Raw genomic sequence first — 14,750 nt, 5'->3', positions numbered from 1 at the left:
CCCAGGGTGGCTCCACTGCCTCTGAACTACCTCAAGGAAGAACCTGCATAATGACTGGTTCAGAGAACTCAGCCTTGTCTGGCACCTGAGGTCCTGATGGTTCCACAGGTGTGGATGAAGGAGAACTGATTTGGGCAGTGTCCTTGGCTTTATGAACAATGCTGGATGGGAGAGTCCAGTGAAAGGAGGACTATCATGGACAAGTTCAAGCTCATCACCTGAGAAACCCTGGTCCAATTCCGCCTCCTCCAATACAGATGTCCTATTTCTGAATGAGTGGGCAGAGAATGTGGTCCTATGTGACCACTCAGCCTTCCTAGCATACAAATAGTGATGAGGTTGCTGGGAATGGGTCTCAGAAGAAACAGAGGCAGCCTGACTCCCGAGATGAAGGGTCTTGGCCACCCCCTGGGAGATAGCCTGTGAAACAAGGACTTTGAGTTCCTCAGATAGACCAGACTCTTGCCTCTCTACAGGGTGGAGTCCCACCACAGTCGGGGTAAAGGTAACCTCAGGGATTAAATATTTCTGCCTAAACTGGGGATCAGGTCCTACAATTGCCCTACAATCAAAGGGAAACTGCTCTGTTTCAATCTGACCTTCAGCAGGAAAATTAGAAAAACGTTCCCTATCGCCCTCTGGTGACCAGCTCATAGGAACTGCAACAGTAGTCTGCAAAACTGGCTGTGTGAGGAGGGGAATGACTGCTTCCGTCAAGGCAAGAGATGAAATACTTTCCTGCTGAGCTTCCTCTGCACTCTGGAAATTTGTTTCTCCAGAGCCTTCATTCTCCTGTCAGCATCTTTTTCTTCAGCTCTAGAAGGTTTTCTAGAGTAGATGGCCTTCACTTTAATCTTGCCAGCTGCCCCCTGGTTGGCTGATCTGCCTCTTCTGGAGCTGGATCTCTTGTGGGGAGGAGAAGAAGAGGCTTCCTGCCCTGCCATGCTGTTGGCCGTCAGAAGCTGATCAGCCATCTTGACAGCAACTTAGCCCCTTTGCTGACTGCTGCTTGAAATGGAGCTAAGGAAGGCTGGACTGTGGTGGCACACCAGCACAGGCAGCCAGTACACTGTCCCTGTAGCTGTCAGTTCCTAAAGCTGCCAGGAAAAAAGAAATCTGGCATCAGAGGATGGCCAAGCCAAAGGAGGCCCCCAGACTAGCCTTCAAAACATAAGCGGTGCTAAAAAGTTGAACTGCTAAAGCTGCTAAAGCTGAAAAAACAATTAAAAGGCAAAAAAACAGCTGTTGATAGGCTTGCGGCGCTTTAAAGAAGCAGCGCCTGGGCAAGCGGAGCCTCAGGCGAGTGGCGGGCTTCCCACGTGCAGGAAAAAGCCTGCATGACAGAAAGGGAAGGGAAGAAAGCTACAGGGAACTCTAAGGGCAAAAAAGGGGAGGGAAAAAAAAGGCTAAGCTGCCAGCACCAATTGACAATTTGGAGAATCCGTGCTTCTGGCCGGAGATTGAGGAGCCAATCTAGCCGCACCTCCTAGGGCAGGGGTAGGGAAACTTGGCTCTTTTATCACTTATGGACTTCAACTCCCAGAATTCCTGAGTGAGCCATAAAAGGTTCCCCATCCCTGGCCTACTAGTTTTTCAGTTGTGGGGGAAAATCAATTTATGACTTGAATGGGACTGTTTAATATACAAATGCATATTAGTCCTACATTTGTATATTAAAAAGTCCCATTCAAGTCACAAATTGATTTCCCCCACAACTGAAAAACCAGTAGGCCAGGGAGGGGGAACCCTTTATGGCTCACTCAGGAATACTGGGAGTTGAAGTCCATAAGTAATAAAAGAGCCAAGTTTCCCTACCCCTGTCCTAGGGCAAGCTTGAGTCGTGAACTGGGGAAAGTGACAATTGTGGCTAAAATTATGGACTCAGTCTCTGGGCAGAATGGCATGTGTCAACCCATCCGTGGATTCTCCAATTGTTGTGCTAGAGAAAAGGCCTTTATTGCAAACATTCTTGAGTCTGAATTCTGATGAACAGATGTCAAGTTCAGGAAAGACACATTGGAAGTTTTGTGGATATGTGCTGTGAATGGCTGATCACATAATACTTTTTTTTATTGTTCATCCTCTGCTTCAGATTCCCTAGTTTGGGCATGGACCTTATTGCATTTCTAAACAAATATATTTCGCAAGAAATGGGTATGTCAGTTTGCCAGTGCAACAGTGTTTTTTATCATAGAAGAGAACATAAGGAAGAATTCTCTCAGACAACTTCAGTTGTCTAGCTCAGTTGGATTGAAGGGAAGGAAAAGTCTATATTTTCGTATTCAAATGAGTGCAGATGCTTGATATGTGAATATATGCCGCTTTCTACCAGCTCTAGGCAATAAATATAGTTCTCATGCCAAAACATTTGCCTACACTTGCATTAAAACTAATGATCAGTGGAGAATTCCAGAACAAGAACGCAGAGCTGTAAATCAATGTCTGTGCAAAAAATAATTAACGTTGTGCTGCTGGCAAGCCAAAAGACACTCTAATTTTGTAGCTGCTAATCTTTGAATGACAAATTCAGAGTGGAACATATTACAACAATATAAAGCAATATATGGGTAATAAATAGGGGGAGTTAGAAATTGTAACTTGGGAAAACAAAAATGATATGATAGACATAATTGATACTTGTCGGGATGATATTCATGATAAGCACAAGGCATCTGCTAAGAATGCTACTGTGCCAAGAACTAAAGTTTCCCAAAAAATTCATTTTTTGTTAATAAAACCCAGATTCTTTTACCTTTTAATTCAAGCAAACAAGCATCAGAGCAAACAAGCAAGTTACTCTCCACCCCCGGCATTTTTAATTTAAATGTCTAGTCTAATGAAAAGAAGGACTAGGGGAGACATGATAGCAGTGTTCCAATATCTCAGGGGCTGCCACAAAGAAGAGGGAGTCAAGCTATTCTAGAAAGGGGGAGGACAGAAAGCAATGGGTGGAAACTAATCAAGGAGAAAAGCAACTTAGAACTAAGGAGAAATTTCCTGACAGTTAGAACAATTAATCAGTGGAACAACTTGCCTCCAGAAGTTGTGAATGCTCCAACACTGGAAGTTTTTAAAAAGATATTTGTGTGAAATGGTGTCCAACCCTAAGCAGAGGGTTGGACTAGAAGACCTCCAAGGTCCTTTCCAATTCTATTCTATTCTATTCTATTCTATTCTATTCTGGCTAGATTCCTTAGTAAGTGATAGCAAGAATGGCTTATAGTTACAGAAGACACGGCCATCTCTGTACTTCCTCTTTCATCTCTTCCTGAAGCTTGATTTTTAATCTGGCCTTTCCAAGAGTACCATTAACTTGCAGTTCAAGGCAGAACAGTCTTAAGTCTCTCCAAGCATGTATATTTATGGAATATGATGTGACTTTATATGTTTACAATCTTCTCTGATTCTCCTAATTTTAGTGATAACTGCAAACAGTGGCAATTTCCTTACTAGTTAATAACAAAATTATCTGGTGCCCCATTATGCTCTCTGCATTGTTAGTTATTGTCTCTCTATGCTCTTCACTTTTTCTATTTTTATTTGGATTGAGTCCAACAATGCTCTTCTTTATTTTTATTTGTATTTTATATTAATAATTTTGAAATAAAAGTGTATTAAAAAAAGAAATGCAAACACTCCCCAGTCTAACTCAAGTTTACCAGCCCTACTGTTTGTAAACAAAAAAAAAACTACTCATATTCAACAATTGCTGGTGAGTTCATTTTGGTTGTCACCCTTCCCTCTCCTCCAAAAAAATTTCAATTCTAGTTTTCCGCCTTTCTTTCTTTTCCCCCCCAAAGTCTGCTCTGCTGCCCACTGAATTTCTTTTTCCAGACCATCTGCATTGCATCTATGACAATTCACCACAGCCAACTCCCTGTGGCCTACTCGCCATGGTCAACTTGCCAAGGCCAACTTGCTGCAGCCAACTTGCCACTGTCATCTTGCTGCAGGATAACTCTCAAGGGCCAACTTGCTGCAGGACAAGAGTTACACCAACGTCAAAGAAATAGTAGAATGGAATCATTGACGAAAGGATGCAAAAGGACGAACCAAATGAAATGTGAATGGCAAAAAATAACATATTTTAAAATTTATTTTAAATAATTAAATAGAATTGTTAACTTGTCCTGCAGTGAGTTGTCCTGCGATTGGCCATGTCCCGCTGCAAGTTGGCTTTGGTGAGATAGCTGTGGCGAGTGGGTCATGGTAAGTTGGCTGCGGTGACTTGGCTATGGCAAGCTGTCCCTTTCGATCTGCATTCCCTATCACCTCCTTCTCCTGTGAGAAACTTCTCTATAAGAATCTAAAATAACCCCTTACCCTCACCTTATTTTTAACAAAGCTAACACGCCACACTTGACTGGGATTTGGCCTAGATATGTGATGAGCAAGCAGGAAATCATGGCTTGTTGTAACACTTTCAGTGAAAAAAGAGATTCTAAATGATTTAAACAGGTTTGAGTAGTGGGCTGAAATCAACAGAGTGGAATTTAACAGGGAGAAATTTCAAGTTTTACTTAGAGAAAAAAAATGAAAGATACAATGGATGGGTAAGAAAAGTTGTTGCATTTTTGGCACATAGATATTGAGCTCTCAAAACTATGATCTATCTTTCACCAATCTTATTTTTCCCATTTATCTCATATAAAAACTTAATTTTGTATGTTGTCCTTAAGAGTATAAATTATCTTAAAATTTCCTCTACAGTCTCTCAAATCTGATTTTATTTCATGTCACTTTGATTTTTTTGCTCTGTCACTTTTGCATAAGCATGGGTAATTAATAAAACTTCCACCTAAACTAAGAAGTTACATACACATGTTCATCATCACTAATCCAAATACATATTTATATTTTCTGAAATTGAAATGCAAACTCAGTTGGTTTATGTATCTCACTCTTGGCATTAAAAATAGGATCAGGCTCTGTTTCTTTTTAGTCTTTCCGCACAATGACATGTTGGAAAGAAATTATGTAAAGGAGATCATGACTCTTATCAGTCAACATAACTCTCTGAAAGTGGAATAGAATAGGACTAAATTTGGTTGGCAGGGAGATGTCAGCTAAAGAAAAAAATGAGTTAAAATTGGCTATATGCCAGAGACTGTCGACCAAAATAAAAGATACCAACAATGAAAACCCCAGAAATTTTCTCTTAATACAACCTCATGGATTTGGCAGTTGGGCAGCAGTGCTAAATGTTGCCAACTCTTTTCTAATCATTTTTCCTCCAAGGACAGCTATTATTAAGTAGTCAGAAAGAATTCCAGAAGCCATGTTCTGAAATGCTTTTCCAACTTTGTTATTATTTCCAAACCAAGAAATTATATAAAGGACAAGGAGCTCAGTTTGTCATCGAAATAACTCTCCCTAATCTGAAAAAATTTAGGATGAGGAGAGAAGATGCAAAAATCAACAGTGAACTAAAAAAAATGTCTCCAGTTATCCAGTATCAAAGACTTCACATTACTTAGGCTCTTTGGATATAGATTATATGTGGATGATTGCAATGAAGTATCGTCCAGGGGAAAAATGGCAAAGGTAGCTTCATGTAAAGCTGAACCAACGACACCAGCAGAATGGAGAGCCAGTGAGATCAGATGTTTGATCATTCCTGTCCAAACAAGGAGGGGATTTGAGATTACCTGCTTCTCACAAGGAATTGCAAGACAGTAGTATCTGGAGGGTTTAGAGCTCTGGAAGATGAGGGAATAACTAACTATCTTGCTGAATATGCAATTAGCACTTTGAAAAGGACACAAGATTTTTCCTGTTCTAAGGATGTACTAAGCAAATACTTCCTTTTCTAATAACTTTTTGAAGTTGCTTATTAACTGTTTTTCTGCTATGAGGAACCTTGAGATCCATGTTTTACAGCACCAGGTACGTTTTCTTAAATCTTTAGTGAAAGTAGTTTCAAATGTAAATTTAGGGACTTAAATTTCTTTTGAATAAATAGCAAAAGTGATTGGGAAGTTTATTTTAGAAAGTTACAAATGGACTATGGGTCCAGATAAATTTCAAATAGGATTTTGAAATTAGCTATAAAGAATCGTTCCCAAAAGAAAGATGTATTTGTTTTGAGTTCTTTTTTAAAAAGCATAAGATTAAAACTTGGACACTAAAGGGAATTAGAAGGAATTAAAGACTACAGTTAAAAGAGGTAATCACTCAAACTTGACCTACAAATACAACATTATTACAAAATTATTTACAGATCAAGATTGTTAGAAGAAAAGGAAGAAATATAAAATTGATTTATTTAATCAGGGTTAATATAGATATAGATATGAGCTATGATGGCTCAGTGGTTAAGAATGAAGTATTTCAGGCTAATTCTGCTGACTGCCAGCAGTTTGATTCTTACTAGCTCAGTGTTGACTAGCCTTCCTCCTTCTAAGGTCAGTAAAATGAGAACCCAGATTGTTGGGGCAATATGCTGACTCTGTAAACAGCTTAGAGAGGGCTGTAAAGCACTATGAAGCGATATATATGTCTAAGTGCTACTATTATTGCTATATGTCATTATCTGAAACCCTTAATGTATTGTTGGTGTCATTATGACTGAAATGTTTTGTAAATTTATTTATAGATAAGAGATAGGGTATGGGAAGAAGAGATCATTTGTTGTATTTTAAGATAAAGTGTTACTAAATTATTTATAATTCATTTTTATATATTTCTTTTTTTCTTTACAATATTCTTTTTTTTTAATTTTTGATTAAAACAGAAAATAAAATGTACTTTTAAATAAATACGTCACAAGGAAGACTAACACAAAATTTATTTCATATAAAAATTAGCACATGCTGAGTCTATTTGAAAACCTCCCCTTCTGTAGAAACAACAGCAATTCACTTGAAAGTATCAATTATTATTGTGCATTCTTTATTGTCATCAACAATTTTAGTATCACCATCTTAAAAGTTCTTTGAGAAATCCTTCCAAGTATTTTTTTAAAGACTGAATTGCAACTGATATTTTTTCATCTAATATCTCTGCAAAACTGCATGTGTTAGCATTCTATTGGCAGAAGAAACAGCAATATCTCCATGGAAATGTAACTTCAACATTTATCTGCTAAACCAAAAATCTTCACTTTTCAAATGTAAGCATTTTAGAGGTTTAGCTTTGTATCTTGTTGCTGTTTATATATAGCATTTGTAAACCACTTATGCATCACATTGTGTAATCTCATGTACTATCTGTCCAAAAGTCTTGCTTATATTCAGCATCTTCTCACTAAAGAGAAAATGGTACTGCCACTGCTGTTTCCATCATTCAAGAGCTTTTCCATCAAAAGTACTTTTTCATCATTCAAGTAATAGTTATCACTACACTCTATATAGGTGATAATTCAAGGATTTAACTAGCTCCATCTTTTTCTTCAGTTAGATTCGCAGGCCATGTTAAATCCCGATGCTTTTAGACTTAAAAATCAAGAAAATTATTTTAAGCATTAATCTGCATGGGGAGATTATGAAGGTCAGTAAAAGAATCAATTTAATCAGAACAGTTTTATTTGTCTGATAATTATTTTTATTCCCCTCCTCCCTTCCCAGCAAACATTGCCATCTGAAGGAAAAAAATAACAACAGCTTCTCACTTCCTAGTAGGATAATGGGAGTAAAAGAGCGGAGGTGTGATTTCATGATCACAGCAAGCTGTGTTTTATTCAGAATTTTAACTATAATGTTCAAAAAGTGTTCTGTAACCACATGGAAACCATGGCATGGGGAACAGATTGTAGGAGGGAGATTGGGAGGTGGGCTAAGGAGAAAATATATTAAAAGAAATCAGAAAGTATTTTTGCTTATGTAATATGACCACAGTGCACCTCTGATTTTATACTCAAATAAAAAGCACTATGGGTAGTGAAATACTCTGCCTTCTTATCATTCTCCCAAAACGTATGATTTATATTATATGTCTAGTATTGGAAAATATTGGGAATTTCTAGTTTGGGAAATTTGAAATGCAGCAATATTCCATGCAGTAAAGGGAAAATGTGGTCATAAGACTAGAATGCATAAATTCGTTCCTTCTTGCCTTAAACCCTACAAAAATTATATTGCAGTGTCTTTTTAATGCAGTCAGTTTTGGGCTATTATCTGAGATTGAAAAATAAGAGGCAATTTAAATAAATGGATATAAATCCATACTGATTAAAGAATGTTCTGATTCATAAAATGCAGCTCAAACTTCTCCCACAGAACAGATCTAGTATTTCAGTAGTACAAGATTTTACATTTTTGCTGGACATTTGAAGTGATCTTATTTGCCAAGATGATTAATTCTAGCCTTCTTATGATTTTTGCAAACTTGGGTAGAATGTTTTTATGTGGACAACAAGTGACAAGACTGATATAACCACTAGACAAAGTTAGACAGTTGTATAAGGAAAATTAACTTGCTTCATTATAATATTGATTTAATTTTCAATTAATTAAATTAAACAAATTTTCATTTCCTAGATCTATATATGTACTAAGAATCTGGACTCTAAAAATTTTGCAATGCAGTTTACAACTGAAAAATATGCAATAAACTTACATTAAATAAAATTACTTGCAAAAATAAGGAATGCTTTCTGAAAAATAAGTATTAAAAATGGCATAATTACAGAAAAATGTGCCCCAAAATCTGTATTGGAAGAGTTAAAGTTGCATGACTTTTCAGGTGGGTAATTTGGAATGCTTCAAAAATAATAATAATAATACTGATTCAGAAACAGGAATGGAATATGAATTTATGATTTTAAAGATTAGAGATTATGTATATCTGTTCTCTATTCCTTGCAATCTATTAGTCTGATTTGAGCAAAAATATTTGCTATCACCAGTATTAAAACAAAAATTGATTTAACTTTAATAAAAGCCAAATTAATTAAAGTTTTTAATATATGAAGAAAAAAGACAGATGATCTTCAATTTCAGCAATGTATTTCAACAGAAACATTTAAAAAAGACAACTGTCACTATTCTGCAGAAAACAAAAAAAAGTCAGGGAGAGCTAGGTCTAGTCGACAGGAATGTTCAGAAAATGAGTATTAACCTTTTTGGGAATGTTTACCATCTTATCCAATATCTATGCCAACTGATAGCAATGAGAGTAGAACAAAGTCTCAGGTGTAGTTGGTGAGATTCATGGGCATTTGTCTTTTCATGTAACAGGGAACCACAAAAACAACTTATTATTCATAGCTTGTAATACACAGTATTTACCCAAACTGTAACTTAGACAACATCGTATCAATTGGTAAGACATGCACACTCCTTCTCATTGCCATAATTGGTGGTCCAGAAATTTCACCATCTGATCTTTTTTTAAAAAAATTGTATCCTATAATAATTAAAACAGACTTACTTGAGGGTTGTGAGCTCTGTAAGTGATGGCTGGGTGGCCTTAAGATAGCTCTCTCTGCGTGCAGCAATCTTTGGAGATGGCTTTGGGCTAGTGTCTGAGTCCCCACTGTCATCGTCTCCCATGGCTTTAATGTAACTGCCACTACGCATTCGACGACAAGGAATTTCTTCATCTTTGCCATGAGGAGTATATCCAGACCATTCATCTTGAGGAACCTACAATGCAAACATTAAATCTCTTCAGTTTTCCCAAAGAAGTCTGATGCTAAATCCAAGCTTGTCAAACTCTCCTAGAAGCAGTGTAGGGCCATAGCTGATTCTTTGCATATATCAAGGCACATTATACCATAAAGTAAAATTTTGTGCACATTCCTTGCAATAGTCATCACAAATGAACTGCTTAAACCAGGGGTGTCCAACTTAGCAACTTGAAGACTTGTGGACTTCAACTCCCAGAATTCCTCAGCCAGCAAAGCTGGCTGAGGAATTCTGGGAGTTGAAGTCCACAAGTCTTCAAGTTGCCAAGGTTGGACACCCCTGGCTTAAACTGTTCAGCAGAATGTGCATATCTAATAAATGAAACATCAAGTTTTCATTCTGCATTACTGAAGTTTTTGTATGCAAACTTGATAATATCCTTAACCTAATCTGGTGGATAAAGTGACAAAGAGACACAATCAAATTCTCAAAACTGTTTTGCCTTGTCCTTTTTGTGGATAGAGAAGTAGCACTAACTTCTCCAGGATTCAGCTCCTTTGAGCTATGAAATGGGAATTTTATCAAAAGCTTAATGGGATACATAAACATGGTATTGTGACATGTCTAAAACTAAAATTTCTAGGATCTAATCTGGGTCAGTCATCAGGACCAGAGGTTTAGTCTTCTGAGCTTTTGGACTTGTGTTGGAACCCATCCTCAATGATCTTCTCTCTAGCAGAACTTCCCTGAGAATCAGCTCCAGCACAAGTCCAAAAGTTCAGAAGACTAAACCTCTGGTCCCAGTGACTGACCCAGATTAGATCCTTCAACTTTATCCTGGGACACATATATTTGCCTTCACTCGTTAAGATTTCTAGCTGGTCTTGGATTTGCTGATTAAATTTATAATTATAATACAAAACATTATCAGTCTGGATTTATTAATCCAGAAATTTATAGATTAATTTAAGATTTACAATTATTGTGATTCAAATCTTCAGAAGGAATCAGTTGGGTTCCATCTGATGAAATTAAATATTAGAAAAATGAAATCAAAAATAGGAAACATATCCCAGAATCCCTTTCTTCTGGATACTGATCTACTATGCCTGTTACAATAACACTGATTTAAATTTACAGGCAGTGTTCAGGTTACAATAACAAATGGTAATGAAATTTCCATCTCTAAACAATGCAGTCATAAAGCACTGTGTCATGTAATAGCAGCTCAGCTATGACAATTACAGTAGTCCCAGTTGCCATGGTATCCTCAGAAGCACAAAGGTCATTAAATGGGAAATAGTGGAAGTTCAAAGCATGCTGGATAGGCGCTGAGAGCTGCAGGTGAGAGTTATGGGGGGTGGGGGTGACTGCCATGGGCAGGTGCTACAGAGTATATGTGGGTGTGCAAGTGCCGCAGGCAAGCACTAGAGAACACGTGCAATTGGGCAGGTGCCACGGTTAGTGAAAAAACAGTGGGAGGGAGAGTGACTTTCAACCTCTTGCTGGTTTCTCAATTGACTTTGCTTGGGGTAAGCTGTCGGGGAAGGTTATAGTGACCATGGGACACTGTGACTGTTGTAACAGTGAACCAATTGCCAAGTACCCAAATTGTGATCATGTGATTACGGGATGCTACAATGTTTGCAACTTTATGGACTGGTAAATAGGCTCCCTCATTCAGTACCATTGCAACTTAGAATGGTCACTGAACCATTGCAGGTATCCTGAGTACTGTTCATATAAGGTAAATTCTTGCAGGGTAAGATACCATTTATTGAGAACATTTGTTGCCCTTCCTTTGCATTTCTGTTGATTGATAGGACTGGAGAAGCAATTTAAATGTAAAACAGATTTTCTTTGACTTTCATAGATAGTATCCATAAAGGTAGGAAAAGATGAAACATGCATCTCAATCTTGTGATTTCAGTGCAAATCCAAAATTGTGGAGCTTTTTCAACCTTGGCATATTTATAGTAAGCTGCAGAAGCCTCTGTCAATAGATTTAAGAAACTTATTTCCCTATTCCCTTGCATGGAGCATCAACCCAAGTGTTGCTCCCAAAATGGCATTTAGAGTATAACAGAAATATAAATATGAGTACGTGCAATTCATTACTTAAATGACTCTGTCAAAGAAAGTTAGTCTTACTGATCCTAAAAAAAAAGACTGGAACATAGAAAAAAAGATGTTCTCCCTTATCTTACAAATCAAACAATCTATGCACTTTACTAGCAATAAAGAGAATTGCTATATTAGTGTGAAGTAATTATGGACAATGCAGCATTCTAAAGGTTTATGAATACATTTTATTAAAATTGTTTAATATACAAGTTTAATATCTACATTGTATAGCCTGAAGACCCTGCAGGGAGTATTAATTCCAAAGCAGCATCAACCTAACATTCTGAGATCTTGCTTGCTATTTTACTGTTATGGTTGAAGACAACAATTGGTTTCTTTGCATCATATCTATATTATGTTTTTCTAAAATAAAGCAGGGAGCCAGTAGTGGTTAAAGCATCAGGCTAGAAACTGGGAGATCATATGATTAAGTCCTGCCTTATGCCCAAAGCCAGCTTGGGTGACCTTGGGCCAGTCATTTTCCCTCAGCATTAGGAAGGAGGCAATGGAAACTAGTTCTGAAAAACCTTTCCAAGAAAACTGCAGGGATTTATCCAGGCAGTCACTGAGAATCAGACACAATTGGACAGAAGAAGAAGAAAAGCACTCTGCATCAATAAGCAGTGAATGTTTATAAAATAAGTACTTCGTATTCTTTTTAAAAGTATATTTCAAACCCTTAGGGTTCAATTTACTGTACATCACTTTTCTCCATAGCTACAAGCGTTGACTGCAATGTGTAAAGATATTCTCCCCAAAATAGCTTCTGTTCCTGTTTTTCCCACACTTGAACTTTACAGCAAAATAATATGTAACACAAATGAAAGACTTAGTCCTTTAATTGTTCTTTTAAAAACATCTCTTTTTAAAGAGATTCCATTTACTTAGTATTTTACCTTGGAACAAGCAGCAGAAGCTGGTGCAACCAAGTTAGAAAGAGATTCTATTCTACAGCAGTGTTTTTCAACCTTGGCAATTTGAAAATGTGGACTTCAATTCCCCAAATTCCCTAGTCACCATGACTACCTGGGGAATTCTAGGAGTTGAAGTCTACACATCTTCAAATTGTCAAAGTTGAAAAACACTGTTCTATAGTGTCCCAGGTGTCAAATCAACAATTTACTTGCTTTCCTAGTTGGGCATTGGAGTTGGTGAAACAAGGTGTAGAAGATCTTAAAGTCATTTCTACTAGTATGCCAATTGTTCTATTTTGAGGAATGATCTGGACCCCTTTTGAGACTGGTCTATTTTTGAAATAGTTAGAATGACCCAAATACTCAGAGGTCATTTCTCTATGCAGATTTTAGTTAATCCGATATTGTCCTCTTTCCCCAACCTTGTCTTTCCATATTTTTAGGAAAAAACAAAAAGAAGCCCCTATCCTAGAACTGTCATTTTGGTGTGGGATTTAATTTGATTGCTATAAATATAAAGATGACTACTGAAAAAAACCCATTAGGACAAATGGATAAATCTATTATTTAACATGTTGAATTTGTTTAAGACTGTAATTCTATTTCTGGAATGTATCAGTATCATCTTCCAAAGTTAATTACATGTATGGTGATCTTCTTTCCCTTTTCATCCTCGTAAACCTTGTAAGATATGTAAATTGAGACAAAATGAAAGAGACAGAAGAAAATGTCCATCCTAAGAACTCTGTGGCAGAGTAGTAATTTGAAATTGGCACCCCCTGGTTCCAGCCCAACAGTCTAAGCATTATCCCACACCAGCTCATTGAACCATGAATGAAATTAAGCCAACCTACAAAACAAGAACTATCTTTTTGTCCTTAAGAATTTGAAAGACTGAAAGAAAAAAACAAATTATGATACATTTTTATTTCATGTATCAGTATTATGCACCTTATTACAGTATATTTTTTAAATCACTTAAGAAAAAAAATGAAACAAATCTTTTTTTCTGAGGAGTTTAGTACAAGTACAAATTTCTTACAGTTATGAAATCCATATAGTGTTTGGCTGCAAGCACATAATCTAAGTCAAATAAAGTATTTAATAAAATAAGCATAAGTCACCGTTTTCTCTATCTCCCATCCAAAATAAAATTTCTCTAATATAAATATTTTTATCATGTATGTATGCTGAGTGATTGATTATATTCTTAGCAAGGAATTCACTATTGTTTATTATTTACTTAAACATACAACAGATAAATTATATTTTAATACTGTTAAAATGCATGGAGTATGATATCCCTTTTTCTATAATTCACTTTGAATTAAGCTGATGAATGAAATAATGAACTGCACAGTACATCCTTCTAAGTAAACTGTAGATTTTTTTGTATTGCTTCAATACAATTCGAGTCCTAAATAAAATAAAATAACAATAAACCAACAATAAAAGTAAAATAGCAGAGTAATTCCTTAAAAATCTCTACCCCAGTTAAAATAGAAATACATGCATTATACATTCTTCTAAAATAGATTCCCCCCCTCCATGATTTTGGTTTTTTTTTGGGGGGGGGGGAATCTTATCTCTTATAATTTTTATGATCTTACCTCGTATGGTGAAAAAGCAAAAAGACTTGTTTTGTAGCATAACAAGTTCATTATTCATATCAGTTCTGCTATACTTTAGTGCAGCTGGGAACATTTAAGCTTCTTTTGGGCTTCGTGACGGCAAATCTGAGTTTGAAAATAAACAGGAGGTCTAGGAAGGAGGAGTGGTTGGCTATCGCTCAACACAGGAGAGCAACTTGAACTTTCTATTAATATGCAAATATTTAAAGGAAGTGAAATTACACTACTGAAGAACAATGACTAATGATTGCTCAGTATAGATTTTCCAATCTATGCCTTTTAGGAATTATTATGGGTTTTATATGTACTATTCAATATTATTTAGTTGTTGACTTTGCTCTTATTTAAATCTATACATTTAGAGTCATTCTACAAAACAAAAGGTAACATTTGTGCTTATTCCTAAAGATTGCATGTTAAAGTAGATTTTTTAAACTTATATTAACTATTAAACAGATGTTAATACATGAATGGATGTCATCTCTAAAAAGCTATTTGAGATTCTGAGGATAATA

General features: G+C 36.4%; 1 protein-coding gene across 1 annotated transcript in view; it reads right to left on the bottom strand.

Moving 5' to 3' along the window:
- The window catches only part of DLGAP1 (DLG associated protein 1), a 284,261-nt gene that overhangs the window by 70,904 nt on the left and 198,607 nt on the right, over positions 1–14,750 (bottom strand). The window contains exon 4 of the mRNA XM_026699154.2: positions 9,370–9,584. Coding sequence (XP_026554939.2) covers positions 9,370–9,584 — 215 coding nt within the window. The remainder of the gene's footprint in view (positions 1–9,369; positions 9,585–14,750) is intronic.

This window comes from Pseudonaja textilis, chromosome 3, assembly GCF_049901715.1.
Source record: "Pseudonaja textilis isolate UNSWEBS1 chromosome 3, rPseTex1.2, whole genome shotgun sequence".
Taxonomy (NCBI): Eukaryota; Metazoa; Chordata; class Lepidosauria; order Squamata; family Elapidae; genus Pseudonaja; species Pseudonaja textilis.
Note: the sequence above shows the minus strand (reverse complement) of the source record. Positions and strands in the feature narration are given on the sequence as shown.